The sequence below is a fragment of the Polyodon spathula genome, chromosome 1 (assembly GCF_017654505.1).
Source record: "Polyodon spathula isolate WHYD16114869_AA chromosome 1, ASM1765450v1, whole genome shotgun sequence".
Taxonomy (NCBI): domain Eukaryota; kingdom Metazoa; phylum Chordata; class Actinopteri; order Acipenseriformes; family Polyodontidae; genus Polyodon; species Polyodon spathula.
The window spans coordinates 96,336,886-96,357,637 of NC_054534.1; the positions used below are offsets into that span (position 1 = coordinate 96,336,886).

Sequence of the window (20,752 nt, forward strand, 5' to 3'; positions counted from 1 at the left end):
TAAAAAATGGACACACATACAATAGTTCACTTTATACTATAAAGTATGTAAAAATGTTATACAAGTTATGAAACCACCTCCGACAATATATTCCTGTTCATTAACTGTGTTTTGACCAACAAAACCACAATAAATGGAAGCGGTTATAGTTTTTTTTTATAATATATTTACTGTAACATACAAAGTTACATAAACTTCCTAGGATGTTCTTATAATAGAGATATGTATATAATAATATGTATGCTTGCACATTTGAGACATCCTTTGAAACTTCTAAAGGCAGACTTGTCTTAAGATAAGAAACAGCAACATCAAACATATACCTAAGAAATACATTTTACAGATGGTGATTGAGATTAGATTTCAATGTATTGATGATTAAGAGAATGTTTTGCTCAGAGGCCTCTGTCTTATGCGCACTAAACAATAATGGATGTTTAAAATATGTATTTCCTGGTCAGACCAAAGCCTACAGAACATAGGCTTAAAAAACACTAATAAAATCTAAATAATCAGGAGTACAGTACTTGACAAAATCCAAGAACTAAAGCCCATGAAAAATGAACCCACTTTTAGACAACTGTTTCTGTCAACTGCTTTGTATTTCATTGAGTTTATGGATGTGTTACAGGATTTCCAATATTATTATGTATAATTTTGTCATGTGTCACTGGGATATTGCTGAGCAATGCAATCTGGACTACGGACACAAGTGGCACTGCTGCCAACATCTCTAACTGTTATTGTTTAACTGCTTGACTGAGCAACTGCATCTCTCTAGGACGCCTTGGGATAATAGTGGCAGAACACTTCTTTTTATAGGACACTCAACATCTTGTCAATTAAGGTAGTGTTGTTAGACCATGGCAGAACAAACAAAGTGGACAAGTAAACTAGCTTTTTTGCTACACGTGAACATTGTGTTTGTGATATTCCTGTAAATGTGTAATTGTAATCTAAATATTCCCATTTGAGACCCTAAATCAACTAATGTAGCACACATAGGAATGGACTGCGGTCTTTTCTGGGCCTGTACAAACCCCAGCACAATTTTCTTCTTTGTTTGAAATCTACCTTTACTAAGACACATCCTGAAATCTGTGGGATACAATTTTGTTGAAATCTTTATTTGAAAACTCATATTAACATATTTATAATCCTTTATTTGACAGATTTTGTACTAAAAATTACAAGAACAAAAACAAAAATAATAACATGAACAAAAGCAGGAAGAAAGTTTCAAACAGAAATCAGTGGTTTTACAAGCTTTTATATGGGGTGACGAAAGGAAAAATATCTGAGACCCCTGAGAGAACTTTTCATTCTCTCATTGACATTCACTACATTGCAGTTGCTGCATACCAAGTTATTTTGGAAAATACCACATAGAATACAAGTTGCAACATACATTAAGGAGGTAACTGGTCGGGACACTGTGATGTTAATTTAGGTAACACTAAAGACACAGCCTGGGGTTACACTAGTATATCTGGCAACAGCATCAATGACTAATGTGCAGATTATGACATCATTTTATAGCTGACTGTATATCGGGGCTCTTCAAGCCATCTTGAGGGAGGTTTGTTTTTAAATTTAAGTTAATTGGCAAAATATTTCAAAACCACATGGTTGATGGTCAATGGTTTCAATATGATTGTACTGTCTTGCTCTATGTACAACTTACCACGCTCCTAAAAATGTATTTATTTTTGTTACAGAAAAGAAATCTCATTAGGTTACTGTAAAGACAATGAACAATATATACATGTAAATAGTTCCATTCACCCTTTTGTATTTTCTGTATTTATTTTTTCGAGTACAGTATTAATAAACATTCCTCATTCTCTTTTTTCTCGTTAAAACATCTTTAGGCATTACAAATGTACATCGTAATACTGAACAATGGTAAGCATGCTTTTGTGCTTCAAGGTTTAATTGTAGTGTGTGTTGAGCGTGTTCTCTGCAAGCCATTGTACAGCATGTTCTTATGAGTCAAAAAAAAGCAGCCACAAGTCTAAAAACAGATCTATCATGCAGCTTCCTATTGCAAAGGTTCTTGTTGCAAAGTGGGAGGGCTTAATATTGTGTTTTGACCTTTAAAATACAGCCACTGATCTTGCCTTATTTAAAAGCTTTTGTGAAGGCTGCGTGTTAAGAATACAATATTATACTGTTGAATATTCAATTGCAGTTAATTTTCTGTTAAGACTAGTGTCATTACTTCCTGCTTATAAACTTCATTTAGCATACATTTACAAAACAAATGAGGTTTTACTAAGACATACATTCAGTCACTCAAACAGCACCAACATGTGTTACCTCCTGCATTAAGCCAGTCCTCTTCCTGTACAATATTGCAGACACTTTAATGTCACAGCATTGTAATGATATAATAAAAAAAAGCCTAATGGTAATTGCCCTAAAGGAGTTGGGAATGGATGTAAAGTACCAAAGGAAACCTTAATCAGTTTTAATAAATTTGGTGTTTTATGAAAACAATGGTACTGTATACCATAATAGATGCAGGAATCTGAATGTTCCAAGACAACATTCTGACCTTGGGACTTTTAATTTCTCTTTCTCACATATTCATACAGTAGTCTTACTAAAGATAGGATGGTGGTTCTCTCCACGGTACAACAGTTAATGTAGATATGCTTCAAAGGATGTCAGTACCCCTCAGAAAAGGGATTGGGATATCTGTGTACCTTTCATCTTGTTCCACTCTCATCAACATCCACTGCTTATTTTAATGTAACAGTACCATCACATTTCACACCCAGACACAAAAGAAGACTAGGAGGCAGAACCTTGTTCAGTTAACTTCATATAAAGATGGTACAGTATGTAATGTAGAATGCACACTGGTAAATGTATAGCCCAGTAGTGAATACTATTGTTTGTGGCATTATCAACACTAACTTTATGTTTTTTCCCCCTCCATTTCAAAACATCAGCAATAAGTGCAGATTTTGTTGCATACATACTGGACCTAAAAGATGTAGAGACAACTTCACAGACTGCATTAAGGAGCAATTCTGGTCGATTTTGAAATGAAGGTCATCTGCTTTTCTGATTCTCAATTCAAATATTCAGAGTACTCAAACTGGATTTGCATGAAACATTTACATAGTGATATTTTCTCTCACACAAAGGTTGTGACTGCATGTACTGTGTACAGTACTATGAAGATTTCCACATTCAATTTCTGTTTGTCGTGCTTGTGTTCCACTGTATACAATGCAGAATCATGTACTATGGTGTGAATAGAATAGCAGGAGTTCTTCATTCACACCAGGGTAATTGTCCTAGACCAGTTTACTTTGGTGCAAAGTGTGATTAAATATGGGCCCCTGCCATTTGATAGCAAAATATACAAAAAATGTCAACTTATACTTACACAATAAAAAAACAAAGGAAATTAAAAAGAGCTGTGATTACGACTTTAAAACAATAGCCACAAACAAGAAAAAGATGCATTTATTTGTAACATTATTATTATTATTATTATTATTATTATTATTATTATTATCATCATCATCATCATCAATATCATCTGTACTTTTGTTTTAGGCAAACTTTCAGCCCAACCCTGTTGGCTTTAAAAAGCCCATAATTACCAATAGCAATACACACTAGTGATGAACCACAATCCACAATTCCAACACAACGATAACACACCCTTGAGAAAGGTTATCGGCAGGTACAGTGCAGTGCTCGAAAAACCAGAGCACGACAGAATAGAGAGAGAGAGAGAGAGAAGGGAGAGAGGGGACGGGGGGAGGGACAAACATTCCGAACATGATCCACGCATTTAGATACCTAGTGCATCTCTGAGCTGACTTTATCCTGAAATATGTACAGATTGTTTGTTGCTGCGATGGCAATTATGTTCTCTGCCGGGTGCCAGGCTGTATGCAAGATCTTCTTGGTAAAATCTAAGCTGTCCACGCTAATATCGTCTTTCCTGCGCTTTCCTCCAGTGCAGACACGCCGGGGCTTCAGCACAGCTCTGGGCTTGCTGCTCTCCCGGGAGGCCTCCAGAGTCACATCTCGCTTCGTGTTGCGGTCAAACATCCTGAAGAAGTTGTTGTAGGCTCCAGTCATAATTACACTGCAGGGAGGGGAATAAAAACAAGTGAACAGTTTTTTTCAAATTGCAGAGTAAGTTCAAATCTCCAAAGACTAATTCCAACATACAGACTAAACATAAGACAATGAGGGATTTCTACTGAATGTCCTTGTGGAACACTGAAGCATACTTCAAATGACTGTCCTGTGAAAAACATTTGAAATATTTTGGCATTGACTAACATTGACAAAAAAAAAAGTGTCAGGTCAAGGTAATTCTGGTCTTTTACAACACAATCATAAATATTAAAATGCACATCTTGTTTTTTTATACAAATCTTGATTGGTTTCCTATAGGGATTAAGCATAAAAACTTGCAACAGACTATCAAAAACAGGAACAAATAGATCATTGCAAACTACTCTACAACCATTTTATGTACTTGTATGTAAAAATGTAACATGTACAAACAATGGAGCACAGGTTCCTGCTTATATATCCAAATTCTGATGCTCCCAATATTGCCTTAAAAACCTACATAATTTGATATTAACAGTTAATAATATATGAGAACTGAATTCCAACTACATAACCTGCAAAGATGATTCAGAAGTTTTGCTTGTTGTTATGCAAAAAACAAACAAGAGAATCAATTTTAAGTAATGGAATTCATTATCTCAGCCTCCCCTGCCCTGCTCCCAAATGGGCCAACATCATTAACTCATGCTTTTATTGCCACAGATACTCCATCATTTCCACTATGGAACAGTGTTTAGGGATCTTGCTTGCTTAATCTTAGCAAATATTCATATATTAAAAGAGGTCCAATGCAGCCCTTTGGGGGGCTAATTCAGGCTTCTGAGAGTGACCTTAATGATTTATACTAACTATGAACAATTTGGACCACTGAGAAACTAAATACAAATTTCTCAACAGCAAAAGCGTGAAGATGCCAAAAGAGGGATAAACTAGAGCCTGCTCAGACAGGTTATGAGAAGTAATTATTTTTAATAAAACTTTGTCATTTCACATATTCATCCATGTATTTCACTCCAGGGCACACTAAATTTGTGGTTGTTCATTTAAACTAATTGCAGTTCGAACAAAAACACTCACTAATAATGGCAGATCTTTCACCAATGGAATGAACTAGGCCTTGGTTAACACAGAAGGTTCGTGACTTTTAACCAAGACTTACACATTCAAGATGTTTATTTTAAAGAAAAGACGACAACTCCAGGTCAGAAAATCAGTTTTTATTCAGTCAACTCTACAGTTTATTATTATTCAACAATACAGGCTCCATTGAGACAGCAGGTGATGTCGAGTTGTGAAAGGGAACTCAATCATTTTGGTGCCACTATGTTAAGGGGCTATAAGATGTACATTTTACTGATATGCAATGGCCAAATGAGACATATTTACTATGGAAGATATTTTGAAAAAAAAAAAAAAGGATGAAAATGTCATAAAATGTATGACATTCTATGCTCTACGCTCTCTTCTGGGCTAATCTTAATCTTAATCTTAATCTTAATTTGATTTGCAGAGGCAACCAATTCCCCTTTAATTTCCAACAGGTTGTTAAACCCTGGATAATTTTGCCCCAGTATTACTGAGTGTGGTAGCTTTGGGACTACAGCACCTTGTGTGCCTTCCCCATGGACTAAAATTTTATGGTACAGGTTGGGTAGAAGTTAATAAGCCCATGCACACAGGTAACACCAGTCTTTTCTTTATGGTCAAGTGTGACAGAGAAAGAATGAGTCTTGGTTATAAATCTCCCTGCTGACCTGTGAGGGCGCTGTGTAAAGGGAACAGAGAGCCCCGGACTGGATAACCTGACAATTCATTTCCAGTGTTAGATGGAAGTTGACCATCTAGAAAGGGGGCGGAGCTACAGTACACCAAGTCATCGACCAGGAAGGGAAGTGATGTGGCAACCTCGGATTGGAGGAGAAACGGTTGCACTCGCTAACCAAGGGGGCGTGACTGACGGTACTTAAGGGGGTGTAGCGAGGTGATCTGCTCCTTTGTTATGGTTATGGATGAATCTCTGAAGGGCCGTGTATGCACTGTGAGTGTTTCATGTTTGTTTGCCGTGTTAATTGTACAGTTTGTCATTTACAGACGGCTAACACATCCGGGAGCTGTGTGGGTGATGTTGTTGACATTGTAAAGTGAAAGTTAATTATTTGCAAGCTGGCAGGGCCCATATAAGTTAATTGAAGCTGTGGGGCAAGTCAGTTATAAAGTTAAAAAACCTGAACGCAGAAAGAAAGTAGCAGATTTATCATATTAATCTGTTAAAACCCCGGAGTGGTGGGGAGACAGTTGTTGTTAAGGAGGACATAGACGGGGATGACAGTATAACCACTAAGAAAATACAGATTGGCTCAGGTTTAGGGGAACTTCAGTGCAACGAGGTATCTGAAATGACTAGCCGTAACAATGACATGTTTACCACTTTACCAGGGAAAATTAACGTAATACAGCAAGATACTGATACATCGCATGTGGTAAAAGTACAGGGCAGACCTTATAGGTTGCCAGAAGTGAGAAGGGAGTGAAATAAAAGCGGAGGTGGAGAAAATGTTAGTGCTAGGAGTCTAACAGTGAGTGGACCAGCCCCATAGTTTTAAGTATCGAAGCTGAACGGGACATAGCGATTTTGTAACGATTTTAGAAAACTGAACGATGTACTGAAATCCCATTAAAAAAAAAAAAGTAAAGCGTATCCCATACCGCGAGTCAATGAATTGATCGAACAATTGGGAATTATCCAGCCTAGACTTAAGTGGTATTGGCAAATCATCTTAGCAGGCAGGGTGAAGGAGAAAACAGAATGTGTCACTCCACAGGGGCTACTGTTTTACCTTTTGGTTTACATGGTGCACCAGCAACATTTCAGAGGCAGTGCTGAATAGCCTCAGAGAATAGGCTTTACGGCTAACCCAGGAGAATGCTGTGTGGGGTTAACAGAAGACAGATATTTGGGCTATGTTGGGGGGGGGGGGGGTGGAGCTAATTAGACCCCAGTGGAGCAAGGTTGAGGCCATAAAGATCTGGCCCCACCAAATACATAAAACACAGGTATGGGCATTTCTGGGAATTGTTGACTATTATCAGAGATTTGTACCTGACTTTGCATCAGTTGCAGCTCCACTAACAGACCTAACAAGGGCTAAAGCACCGAATATGGTAAAGTGGTCAAGGTAGTTTGTGTAACAAACCACTGTTATTTGTCCCAGATTTAAAAAAAAATAAAAAATGTATCCAGCAGACAGACCGATCCAAGGTTGACTTACAGGCAGTACTGTCACATCCAGTGGTGTATCTCAGCAGGAAACTGTTGCCAAGGAAACAAAGATACACAACTGTCGAAAAAGAATGTTTGGCAATGAAATGCAGAGTGGAAACACAAAGCAACATCCACACTGGCCACAAGTGACAAGAATGAACGTGCGATGTCACCGAATGTCAATATACACCAGAAACGACTTGGAAACGATCCAAAAGACTGGAAATAAACTCATGACCCCACCCCTGCATTCCAATTGGACATACTAGAGATGCACTGTCCCATTACAAAACAGGTCTTGTCTTGATAAAAGGTTACCACCCTGACCTCCAGCAACTCCGTTGTAAAATAAAGGTTGGACTTCTAAACTCTATAAGTCAGTGTTATTGAACATCCCTATATATCTAACAGTTTTATTGTTATCTTTATTATTAGTATTATTATAGCCCAGTACATCTGTCAGAATACAGCTGGACAAAGTAGTATAGTTGAACTGATATTTTCAACAAAATTATTTTATTGTTATATATTTATATATTATATTATACATTACTGCAAACTCAATTGTGTTTCTTTACAAATTCCTTCTGTGATCCTTTTTGTTTATTAACTAAGATTTTAACGTGCAACATTATTATATTATTATTATTATTATTATTATTATTATTATTATTATTATTATTAAGGACTACAGTCCCGTGAACTTGACAGAAAACGGTTTATAAAAATGGCTCATAATCTTCAAAACTATGTATGAGCTTGGTAGTGTTGGAATGTGCCACATAGAACACAAACATGTTGCTGGCTTTGTTTTACAAGGTGTAGAATAGTAGGACCTTGGTAATATTTGTGTTTGTTTGGTGGATCTCCACAAAACTTCACTTTATGCGTATGAAAAGACCACCACCTTGTCACGGATTTGTGCCACAGAACAATTTAGTGAACAAAATGTTACTTGTCATAAAAACAAAAAAAAACAAAAAAGCCATGGCTTAAAATTAGGTCACATGATCGAGTTGTGTGAATGTGGGACCTTTTTTGTGTCATTTTTAAAAGCCAGCAAAAGTGCACATTTTTCACTTAAATGCTGGATATGTAGACTGCATGTTTGCTCCGGTTTATTTATGCTTATTAATAAACCTATTTTTATGCAACATGCATAAAATTGGAAAGAAAATGTCTCGGTGCTGCTAAAAGTACCCCCTGAAAGCCACCCGGGCATTGTCTTTCTTCTGGACGTCTTTGTAGTAGTTCCATTTGCAATCATATACTAATGGATACTACTGCACCTCATAAATTAACTTTTCGTTGTACATGATTAACTTATTTTGAGGCGTGAAGTGTTGTGAGGCGTCTGTTTGACGTGTGTCATTGCTTCTATTTGGTCTGTTTCATTCCAGTTGCGCAACGAAATAAAAATAGAAATTTTCTATTTTAGCGACACAAAATTCTCTCAAAGCGACGTCACTTGCATTGCTCGCTGCTGGTGTGGACACTCCCACTTGACAGCAGTGACTTCGAAATTATTTGCTCGCGTCCAGTGTAGATGCCACTTAAGATGTTGGGAAGAGAGTTTATCATGGTTGCAGATCATGCCCCACTGAAGTGGATTAGGGTTAATAAAGTAAAAATTCACCCGGTGGTTTTTATCATTACAGTCATACCGTTTTTCAATTGAGCATAGGGTGGGTGTAAAACATGGAAATGCTGATGGACTGTCAAGTGTACACTGCCTCTCAGCTTGGGCCACTCAAACCCTGGGTTCTGAGCTGAGGGGAGGGATGTGTGGCAAAGTGTCGGATGTGAGATATGAAAGGTTAAGACTGACCCGATCTCTGTTCCCTGTGTAAATTAAAAGGTGCAGTAACAGAGGACTGACCAATAGATGACTTCAGTCCAATGCATTATATAACAACACCCAAGTCTAACCTAAACGTGGTAAAGGAATGATTAATTAGCAATTTCGGTAAAAAGGGGGGGGGGGGGGGGGGGGGGGGGGGGGGGGGGGGGTACAGAGGACAGTACTGGAGAAGGAGCTGCGCTTAGCAAAACCATAATTAAATAGTTGAAGGGAGGGAAAATTAACAGGTAAATGGTTTAGCCGTCCTGTTGACAGTGAGGGTTAACAAACCAAAGTGTTTTTAGGACTCTGAAATCCATCTTCCAAGATATAATGTATTATATATTTATCAGGCAGTAGCTGAGCTGCAAAGATATGGACTGCTATTTTATTTTATTGCTGCCCAAACCTAGTACACATCAATGAACCACATATTATTTCATGGCTGGACTGTAGTAGTTTTTCTAAAACAAACTACAGGATGTTTTCATTCTTCTCCCCAGGGTTATAAGTGGAGCAATTGTTAGAAACGTCCCTCTGTCGCAGACGTACTGATGAATGTGTATTCAGCTAACATGCAGCCGTGACTACAGCAGCTTGCAGAAAGAGCAAAGTGAGCTGTTTTCTGTCAGTTATATAATCCTTTGCTAAGGGCTAGCATTTCTGTAATGTTTTCATTTAGATTTTTGCATCTTCAGCACATCATGGTTTACCAATAGGTCCTAAAAATACTGCACACCTATGTGTTTGTCAGTAGATGATAAATATACCAGAAGCCAGCTTTTTATTGTTGCTTATGTGCCATATTTACAATGTTTTTCTTCATTTTGTTTGTTCTTTTGGAAAGCCTCGTCAATGTATTCACACAATTACCTAAAAGCTGTACTAGAGCTAAATGTTTCATTACCAGGTTTCATACTGTGTCCAGTTATGTTGCACTTGACAAGGCACTGACAAGGGCAAGCAGGATAATCCTAGGACTTAATGGCAAGAGCTCCGAGGACAGGTTTAAAGACTTATAGCTCTTCAGCCTAAAGACAAGTAAGAGGGGATTCACTGAAGCTTGTAAAATCCCAAATGGTATAGAAAAAACACCTTAAACTATAGAACGAGGGGATAGAAATGGGAGCAGAGTAAAAGTAATTTTTTGTTGTTTTTAGACAGTTAAAAATGCACGGAATAGCTTCCCATGTGCCGTACAGTACTAACATATAAAATACTAGGATCATTAAAGCACAATTAGATTCAGCCCTATTGAATTAGATGCTGATGGGCCAATTAACCTCGTCCCGTTCTCAATTTATTATGTTAAACAGAATTAGTACTGCAAAAAAAAAAAAAGTTATTTAATACAGGCTGTACCTTCTGGAAACATATATCACTGTAATAAGCTATTCATGACTAAGGGCCAAGATAAACAAATAAATCTATTTAACCTTTTACTTTCAGATGACGGCACAATCAAAATTAAAATGTCCATCCATTGTATGTAGCATAATGGGAAATGAAGGAGCATGGCAGCTGGAACATGATGTGTTTGTGAGACTAGCTTCAAGATGACTACTGTAGGTCTAACTCACAAACTAAGTGTTTGTTTAAGCATGAAGATTTTAAGCAGTAAAACAAAGCACAGTGGCTGGAGATTCAAGGGTTTAAGACAACAACTGGATGCATATTTCAGCATATCAAAAGCAAGGAAAATAGTTTGAGGATTATGGAGACACCAGCTGGGACTTCATTAGACTAATATAGAGATTCATTTTAAAATTGATAGTCACACATTCCGTGGGTAAAATGTATAACACTGCACCAAGGAATTTAACTCCCTGCTAATCCCCTTTCCTCATTGTGACAAAAAAGTGTCTGATCTGCCACCCCTGCTTTCCTTTTCATCGAGACTAAGCTGCTCTGTCCATTTTGCTTTTGCAACTAAATTTAAAACGTTTCATTCAAACCTGGACCTACCTGAACCCTTTGCTTTTAAAAAAAAGCATTAGTCTGTGTTTATCGATTTTGAGAAGTGATGATTTAAAAAAATAAATAGATATGCCACCCCCAATTCTAAGCCTGCCAGTGGTGCTGTGTGGAAAGCCATTTCAATCTTCTTTATAAAAAAAAAATAAATAAATAAAAATTCCAGCGTTTATTTGAAACCTTTAGCAATGCATCTAATACAGCTACTTACAAAAAGTGATTTCTCAGGATAGGCAAACCTGTCCATGTTGCTTTGCATCTACTCGGGTACAAAAAGCTTGATCTTTCTGTCTGTCAATCAATATGTCTGAATTCTACTGAAGTGTTTCCATTAAAAGTTGCCCCCAGTCTTCCCTGGAGAAGTATGGCCTTGTATGTTTGTAGACAAAAAATGGACCAATGCTTCAGTTTGCAGAGATTAAAAAAAAAAAAAAGGTATATTTGTACGGTACAGGGATAGACAGCACAGAAATTACTTCATAAGTGTTTTGGCTATTGGGCCGTCTATGTGGCCACCATTGACTGGATCATCACATATTTACAAATCTGGGTTGACTGACCAAGTTTGGGTTTCACGCATTAGGCTTGTGCTATCTCAGTTTAAACTAAACATATTTGTAAAGTGCCATGTAGAATCTCAGTCTACAATACAGTATGTGTTTTTGCTGCTCAATGGAGGGCATGTGTTACCAGTAGACTTGAATCAGTATCGGTCACATGTAATACACAGATTACCAGGACCTAAATCGCAGACATGTGATTCAGATATTCTTAATAACTTGACTGTCCTTATATAAATATAAATATCTTATGTATAGCTACATGTAACTTTGTGAAACTGTGTTTTGTTTGTATCTGGTCAGTGAAGGCGAATGCCCAGCCTGACAGTTTGTGTACATTTGCTTGTTTAATTTTGGCTCTCATGCCAGCTGATTTGTTCATGTGTTTGTTTGTTAATAAATGTGCACGTGTGACTCATTCCTGCCACAGCTTGGGCCTGACGTTATTCTGTCACAGTGTGGATTGTAAATCTGCCCTGAGTACACTGACATGATGTATTCCTTCTCAGATTGTGTTTTTCCTATCTAAATTAGTGTCTTGGCATCAATCATACTCAAGTCTGACCATGCATACATTTATTCAATAAGGAGCCTTTCTTACAGCTGTCTGTACTAAGAGTAATGAAGGGTCATGTTAGAAACTAGTTTCTGCATATTTTTTCCAATGAATTTCAAAATACTTTTATATATTTCAAATTACTATTCATTTGAAATGCAAGCGTGGCTGGGTTATACTGTATATTTTAATGAACCTTGTAATGCTTCAATATAGAGTAGCCTAAACCGATTTCATTTTCTGTAAAAATGACATGTCTTGCAGATGTAAAATAACTAATATAGTCATTCATGCTTCATTTCTGATAAAAAAGCCCACTACTGGTTTGCTTGCACATATGAATTCATATATGAATGCATCTGTACCCTAAATAGATTATACATTGAAAAATGTATACCCTCCTGAACTACAGGGTGCGTTGCTAATCAATGCTCTGCATCGCTGAGTTGGAAGTGACATCACTTGATGCTCATCGATGCAGGGAATTTAACAACAGTTTGGTGAATCAACATTACTGATAATAATAATAGAAAGGTTGCTGCTGCAGCATGCAAAGCTGTGGTTGGCCTGTGCGAACGGAAAGCTTATTGGGATGAAGGTTTAATTATCTTAACTGACTAATTAGGAGCTAGCTTGCTGTTACATTACAATGTAGAAAGCAAATAGCCTCAACTGTAAATATCTGTAAATATGAATTATTAATGGATACACTTTCAAATACAGTTTGCCCACTTTTCACAACTTTGTAACATATTTGTTTGAAGTATAAAAGGACAAATAACATACACGATAAAAGAAAATCTGTTCTCTCGCTCATGTCCAATTCGTGTACGTCACCAACTCAGTCAGCTACTCTGGATAAGTTAGCAAATGTGACATTGTTTATCAATATGTACATTAGCGATAGTATATATTTATAAAAAACACACAACGTCATACCCATTTTCAAAAGATCTGGCGCCTCTGAATCTATAATTACATTGATAATAGTATTTCCGTACAAGACAAACTTCCACAGTGGTTTTGGTTTTGCTGCAGTTCACCGACTCTCAACCCTGGTGAATCCGCTGCTTCAGCGGTGACATAACAACAGTGAATTTAACAACAGTTCGTTGAGCAACGCCTGGTAAATTTAACAATGGTTTGGTGAACCCTCTTTACATCAGTGCATGCAGCGGCGAATTTTACAACACACCCACACACACTACCAAATCTCAACAGCCTTGTCTCACACACTGCTGCTATATGTTTTATGGAGAGATTTCCCTTTTATTAAATACATCAATTGTTCCCAATGTCAGTGTCCCCTCTGGAAATTCATGATTAGATTTTTTCTCTGGATGGCGACTGAAAACACTATGTTGTTGCAGCGCAGTAATAGAACATCCCCTGGCCTTCACATCATTCTCAAAGCACACTCTACACTTCTACTGTCCCTTTATGGCAAAATGGCTTTGTGTTACAAAGGGAAATCACAGTAATTGGATGCTAGAATCTGTGGGTTTAAAAGGACATTGGTTTAGCTGTGAAGTATAGTGAACAATAATGTTTCATGCACTCTTCACTTAGCCAGGGATGTGAAAAAGGCTGCCCTACAGCTGCTAAAATGCTAAAAAGAGGGCATATTTATTCATACCTCTTACAATTACATTTTGCACAAATTGACACAGGATTTGGTCCTACTTTACAGAGACCATTATGAGACAGGGAGAGAGGAAAATGTATATAAATAGTGTTCATTCTATTGAGGAAGGGGGCGTATTAATATGCTGTGAGCTGTACATAAAAATGATTTGCATCTAAATGTACACATTTCCTACTTTTACATACAAAACTAAACTGTTTTGCATTTTCCTCCCCAGATTACTTTTTTAAGAGTTATTTAAGAATAGCTTAATGTAGTTTTAAGAATCCAAAATTACAGTTTTGTTATATATATATATATATATATATATATATATATATATATATAATATATATATATATATATATATATATATATATATAATACACTCTGCCGTTTTGGGAGGATGACAAGTTCACTGCCTACAAGTGATGCCGCAGAGTTAACCGACGTGTCTTCTTTCAAATTAGAATTCAGTATTACGCAGCATATCGCGTTATGCAATTGATTTGTTTATAATCAACTGCTATTATTTTATAATGACCATATGACTTACCTATCTGTACCATTCCAAGCACATTCAAACTTGTCAAAGATGCAGTCATTCTCATACAAAGAACAAAGCTTGCTCCGGAGGTAATCATGAACCTAGAAAAGATGAATGTCTTCATGTTAGTATACTTTACAGGTTGTTACACAGCTTTCAGCCTTAAAATAGAATAATAAAGCAACAACTGTTTACCAATGGTTAGACACTTCTGGTACTGTAGATGATTTATCTCTTGCATTTGTCAACTTAGATTTGCAGCCACCTTAGGTCAAAGGTCAAAGTGAAGGGGTTCATTAGATTTGGCCCAAGGAGTTTCCATATCACAGAAAATATAAAGTTGGCATCTAAAATGGTGGCAACAATTGATTTACAAAATCATACAAGTCTTCCGCTCACAGAGGTGCTTAAGAACAAGCTGTAACCCTTTCAATCATGTGTACAGTTGTCATTGGGATTTCCTTGTATTTATATGGGATGCACATTTCAGTAAGTATATTGGCAAAACACAATATGCAACAATGCATATGCAAAGACTATTCTGCAGCACCAGTACAAGATTTCTTATTTCATTTATTAGTCCAGTACACTTTCTGTTATTTAATACAAATATCTCAACTTATAGACTGTCTATTTTTTCTACATCTCTGTTGTTATGAAGCAGGGGGCATCATGTTCATCCCCCCTCATTCTGTAAAAGCTTGTTATATTAGCTGAGCACAGCTTTTTCAAGGCTGGCTTGCATAATTTTCCTAATGACAAAATGACGGACATAATGGTAGGGGAGACCTCAGCATCCCTTAAAGGCCCTTGAAAACACTATCCAGCCGTGCCCTGTAACCTTGAAGCACCCCGGGACCTTCTTTTATTTGTGCAGAACAGAAGGGTACAATTTAATGAAAGTGTTGCAATCCCCACTGCTAAAAACAGCTCACTTGCAGCTGCATGTGCAACACTGTGCTTAGATGATTTACAATTTTTATTTGAAATTGCTGGACAAAAGTCTCAAAATAAACCTGCAGCTGCATGAAGTGCATTTTTTTGTTAATCATTAGATTAGTATGAATTGCAGAAGTCATAAATACCTACTGCAATATTTAACAGTGAAAGCACTTGGTAAATTGTAAAATAGCACAGTAGAAATTATGCTAAAGCAGATCCAAATGCAGGATAACTCATAATGGCATAGAAAAAGTGGTAAAAGCAAAGTGCAGTGTACTGTAATTGGTATACAGAGGAATATGCCAACAACCAAGTGTAGTAAATTATACAATAGCATTGTTATAGAATGGTGAACGTCTGTATGTGAGGGGAATATCGTCACGAATAGAATTGAACAGACCGAAGCTGAAAGCCGCTATTTGTTTTCTGTTCATGACCTTCACAATCTTCTTTGGGTCCCTTTTCATTTTCATTGAAGAGGGAAAGGATTGACGAGCGGATGCCAGTAAGTGGCCGATGGTAATGCCAATGCTTTTAACTGATTTTGCAGTTCAGTGGAATTCCGAGAGGCACTCAAGGTTGTTTATATAAAGCTAGTGACGTCAATCGTAGCAACACTGAGCATAAAGCAAGGTAAAAACTCAATATGGTACGGCTGTCATGAATTGGGCTTGCCTATGATGTGTCGCGGAACATGTGCGTTGACAGGTTGAGATCCTCAGCAGTTTACAATGTGGTAAAGCATGGTAGATTCTACTAATTTATTATTTTACCACCTCCGTTATTCCAAAATTCAAGTTCAATTTACCTCAAATAACCACGTTTAGTCTTTCTCAACTTCAAAAACCCTACTGGGTACAGTGTACTTTGTCAGCCAAATATTAACACTTCTGCCACTATTTCCACCAAGATGAGGTATTAAGTTATATCTGCTGCAAAATGGGAATGACCAAATATATTACTGGATACCCCCCGCCCCCAAACTTTCAGATTTTAATAACCATGCGCAAAAAATACCTCAGGGGAAATATCGTGACTTAAGTGAAAAAGTTAAATGTTTAATTTGTGGCAAGTCAAACACAGTTCTAAAATTCCCAGGTAGACACCACAGATACAACAACCCCATGCTTCTAAAGTACAGAATGTTTAAGTATCTAAGTACTGTACAGACATCCAGCTGACATAAGCAATATAGCCCATAGACTGCTTTTTTAAAATTTATTGCACAGAACAATAATTGGTTTTTAAATGAATTCAATAAGTGTATGCATGTAACACAGGATTTATTTTAAATTGAGTTTCAAGTTTGACAGACTCATGAGGAATACTAAACAGTAACAGTATGCGTTAACATTTTCAACATGTTCAAAAAGCTATTGACAGAATAGGCTGCAACTTTAGTTAACTGTGACAGTGCTGTGCAGTAGGGTCTAATCACATAAGATTTAACTCAAGTTGTTTAAAGAATGTTTTTTTTTTTTTTAAATCTGTTTTTACTAATAAAGTTTGATACCTATGATACTGGTCTTTACTGTTATTGAAATCCTCAATATCTCAGACTAGTTTCTTAAAACATCAAACTTGATTTTATTCGTAAAAAGCCTGTCTTTAATAACTTGTCTTCAAATGCACACAATCCTGTCCCCCTGCCTATTAGTTTCTCTCTCTCAAGTTGTGTTGTGGTATTTTAATGTGGAGGAATGTCCATTGGGGGATGTGGCGGGATGCCCCGCCCCTGTGCATATTTTATCTTTATATGTATGTGTGCAGTGGTGCACAAAGTGTGGGTTATGTAGCACTGGCGATTTAAAATGTATGTCTGTATTTAGGCAGGGGGATTGCATAATCACTTCATGTGCATAGTAAAATGGGTGTTTGTATGTGGGCACAGGGATTGCACAAATTAGTTCATGTGATGGGATTAAAGTGAATGATTAATTAGCAATTGAGTTCCCGCACAGCTGAATATATAGAGGCACGAACCACACACTCGGTGTTGGTGTGTTCAGGGAGAAAGAACGGGAGAGAGAAGGAGACAAATTATTAAATTCAGAACAATTGCTACACGTGTTGGAATGGAAACAGCACAGTACTTGTTTTGTATCTGTTTGTTCGTTTTGGCCACCGTACCGTTTTGCTTTACAAAAATGTTTTGTTTTGTTTGTTTAAACTATGTATTTATTAAATCTGCACATCAGCGCATTTCACTCACCATTCTGTGTCCTGTATTTCCTGGCCTGACGTCACCACACGAGCCATCGTGTCACATATGGTGTCAGAGAAGTGTGAAACAGCACCTTCACTATGCAGGCTAGGAACAGTATTGCAGGTACACAGTTTTTTAAGGATTTTTTTTTGTTTTTGTTGTGTTTTGGAAGGACGGAGGTGGATACAGTTGCCCCCAAGAGTGGTACTGTAGCAAGTACTGTGGGAAGGAGAACCACCACCAGTGGAAGGACTGCCCAGAGGTCCAAGATTGGTGTGGGCTATGTACACGGCACAGCCATGTATTGCAGGAATGTCTGCAGCCTGATGGTTCGGGAAGAAGGGGAAGAAGCCAGTGCAATCTCCAGAACCCATGAGGGAGGAGCCCGAGCATCCAGCACCCATGAGGGGGAAGCACGAGGGAGATCTTGGACTGCCTGATGGACCCTAAGGGGAACTTTGAGAAGGCTCTCCTGATGGGAGTTGACCTGTTGTGGGCCAGAAATGGGGAGCAATGGGAAACCTGCAAACAGCAACACCACCCAGTTTCCCTCTCAGGCATCGCAGTCGTGGTAATCAACTACTTGGCTGCAGATATCAGAATGCCCCCACAGGTTCGATTCTACTCCACCTCCACAGGCAGTAGGCACTTAGATGCCAGGGCCCAGAGGAGAGCCGCACCAGTCCGCAGTGACCGAGGGAGAGCTGCACCCGTCACTACTGCTAGAGGGAGACTACCTGCTGCTCCCGCCTCCACCACTAGAGGAGCTGAAGCTACCGCCCAAGGAGCAACTCCTTCTCGAGCTTACAAAGCCTGCATCGCCTAGGGCTGCCACGCCTGCACCGCCTAGGGCTGCCCGACCCTGCTCGCCATTGCCTGGGGAGGCCGGTTCGCCATTGCCCAGGAAGGCCTGCACTACACGCCTGAAGTCATCACCCGGGCTTTTTGGTATCCTGCAGTAGTAGTTGCACTGTTGATAATTCTTGGGCTGGAGCCAAAGAGAAGGGAGCTGCCGGCTACAGAGAAGGGGGGAAAGGTGAGGAGGCCACCTCCACCCACAATAGTTACACGGCCGGAGAATGCAGCACCACCACCATGGCTGGAGTGTGCCATCCCGCTGTCAGCCTTGCAGCTGCCACAGATGCCACTAGCAACATGTCCACTGCCAGAACTGCCTTGGATGCAGGAGCCAACCTTGGCGTGGTCAGCATTAACGCTGACAGCACTGCCACTATCAGCATTTCCGCTGCTGGAGTGTGCCACCCCCTTGTCGGCCTTTCTGCTGCCAGCAGTGCCACTAGAGGACCTTGCATCTCGTCAGCATTTCTGCTGACAAGATTACCCTGGCTGGAGGAGCCTCTCTTGGAGCTTTCAGGATTTCCGCTGACAGCATTGCCAAGAACAGCATTTCCGCTGCCAGGATTGCCTCGGCTAGGAGGAGCCTTGCCTCTGTCAGCACTGCCACGGGCAACATTGTCACCCGTTGGCACATTGATACCACCGTTCCTGGCCCAGAACCCTGACCAAGACTTTTGGGCTTTTAAGGGGGAAGGTGGCCTTTAAGACCATGTGTGCCGTGCACAAGGGGGGAGATGTTGAGTTATAATGACGGAAGCCACGGTCACAATAACTTTTGGAGCCTGAATCTTAACAGCAGCGAACATCAAACTGCTGTCTATCCAGCAGCATATAAGAATGTTTGATATTCATACAAAATGAACAGCAGAAAAAAAAAACAGTGATTTCCTGCTGCCTAGAGAATCAGTCTCTCTTGTGCTCATCTGCTGCAATGCAGTCCTGCTCAGTCTGCATGTGAAGGTGTTTTCACCACTGAAGCTAAAAATAGCACACAGTGATTAACCACATTCTGCTTGATGTTCACTGTGTTGACTGCAGCAAGTGTGCCCTCAGTATAATGCATTTTATATTGATATACACATACATGTGGCAAGTTCAGTTTGTACTTTGCAATCTGTCTTGCACATTAAAAAAATGAAACGTTAACAGTTAATTACGGACCCACACCCAATACAATTTATTGTAAACATAACCTAACCTTGAATTAATTAGATAAGTGAATTATCTGTAGTTCAAACCTACTATTTAGTAAATATGTTGGTAGCGTTAGATAATCCTCACCCTTCAAATACATGTACATGGTTTTAGCAAGTCGTGAAGTGGAAACCTAAAATGTATTGATTCGATGTGACAAGTCTACAGGGTGTTTACACTGAAAGACACTGCAAGACGTTTAGAGTAATCACTTACAAAACCTTCTCTTAGGAAACTGAAGCAGTTTGTGGATACGTACGCACCTGCTAAAACGAATGCCTACTTTCTGACCACTGCCGAAGATTTATCTGAGAAATGCAGCTTTTCGATCACACACATTGTTTTATTTATTTTTTGGTATTTTCGTTTTACCAGTATTGCCTTTACTGACCCTCTCCTCACAGAAAGGTTACCTGATAAGTTTCAATGGGCTTGCTCTCCATGTTCAGGTCCCAGACGTTGACTGTGAGGTAATCTCTTGTTAACAGGTAGCGTCCACTGTGGCTAAACTTGACGTCGGAGATCGAGGAGATGATTTCAGAGAAAAAGGAGCGATTGCTAGGATCTTCAGGCTCTTCGAACACTGCAAAAGGAGGGGAAAGAATACATGAAAAATACATATATTATTATTATTATTATTAGTTATTTTTTTTATATATTGGATTTTCAACACCTTTGTTTTGAAAGAAAGACTTTCCTGGTTACAGTCCATAGATACTGAGTGAAAGACAGCATTCAGCATGATTTCTTCAGCTGGACGTGATCTCAGTAAAGATTAACTAATTCATACAGTATGGTTTGAAAGTGCAAGGTTAAATTATTAAGTTATCTTGATGTGCAATACGTATTTACATAACAAGAGCTACAGAGACCATGATGTGTGTCAACAGGGTATCAAAAAATATAATTCATCAGCACAGACAGCTCTTCACTAGAGTAATTATTACAGCGTGTACCACTGACTTCACTTGATTTGGAAACCACTTCATACCACAAAACAACAGACAATTATGTTTAATCAAAGCCAAATTAGGCTCCTGAAAGCTATTTAGTGCTGACAGTCCCCAAGAGCTGAGACA

General features: G+C 38.6%; 1 protein-coding gene across 3 annotated transcripts in view; it reads right to left on the reverse strand.

Moving 5' to 3' along the window:
- Positions 1-1,106: 1,106 nt before the first annotated feature.
- The window catches only part of LOC121324762 (serine/threonine-protein phosphatase 2A 55 kDa regulatory subunit B gamma isoform), a 111,687-nt gene continuing 92,041 nt past the window's right edge, over positions 1,107-20,752 (reverse strand). For all 3 annotated transcript variants that reach the window (XM_041266923.1, XM_041266940.1, XM_041266931.1), the window contains 3 exons: positions 20,087-20,256; positions 14,483-14,574; positions 1,107-4,114 (listed from right to left, as the gene is read on the reverse strand). In XM_041266923.1, coding sequence (XP_041122857.1) covers positions 3,823-4,114; positions 14,483-14,574; positions 20,087-20,256 — 554 coding nt within the window. In that variant the 3' untranslated portion in view covers positions 1,107-3,822. The remainder of the gene's footprint in view (positions 4,115-14,482; positions 14,575-20,086; positions 20,257-20,752) is intronic.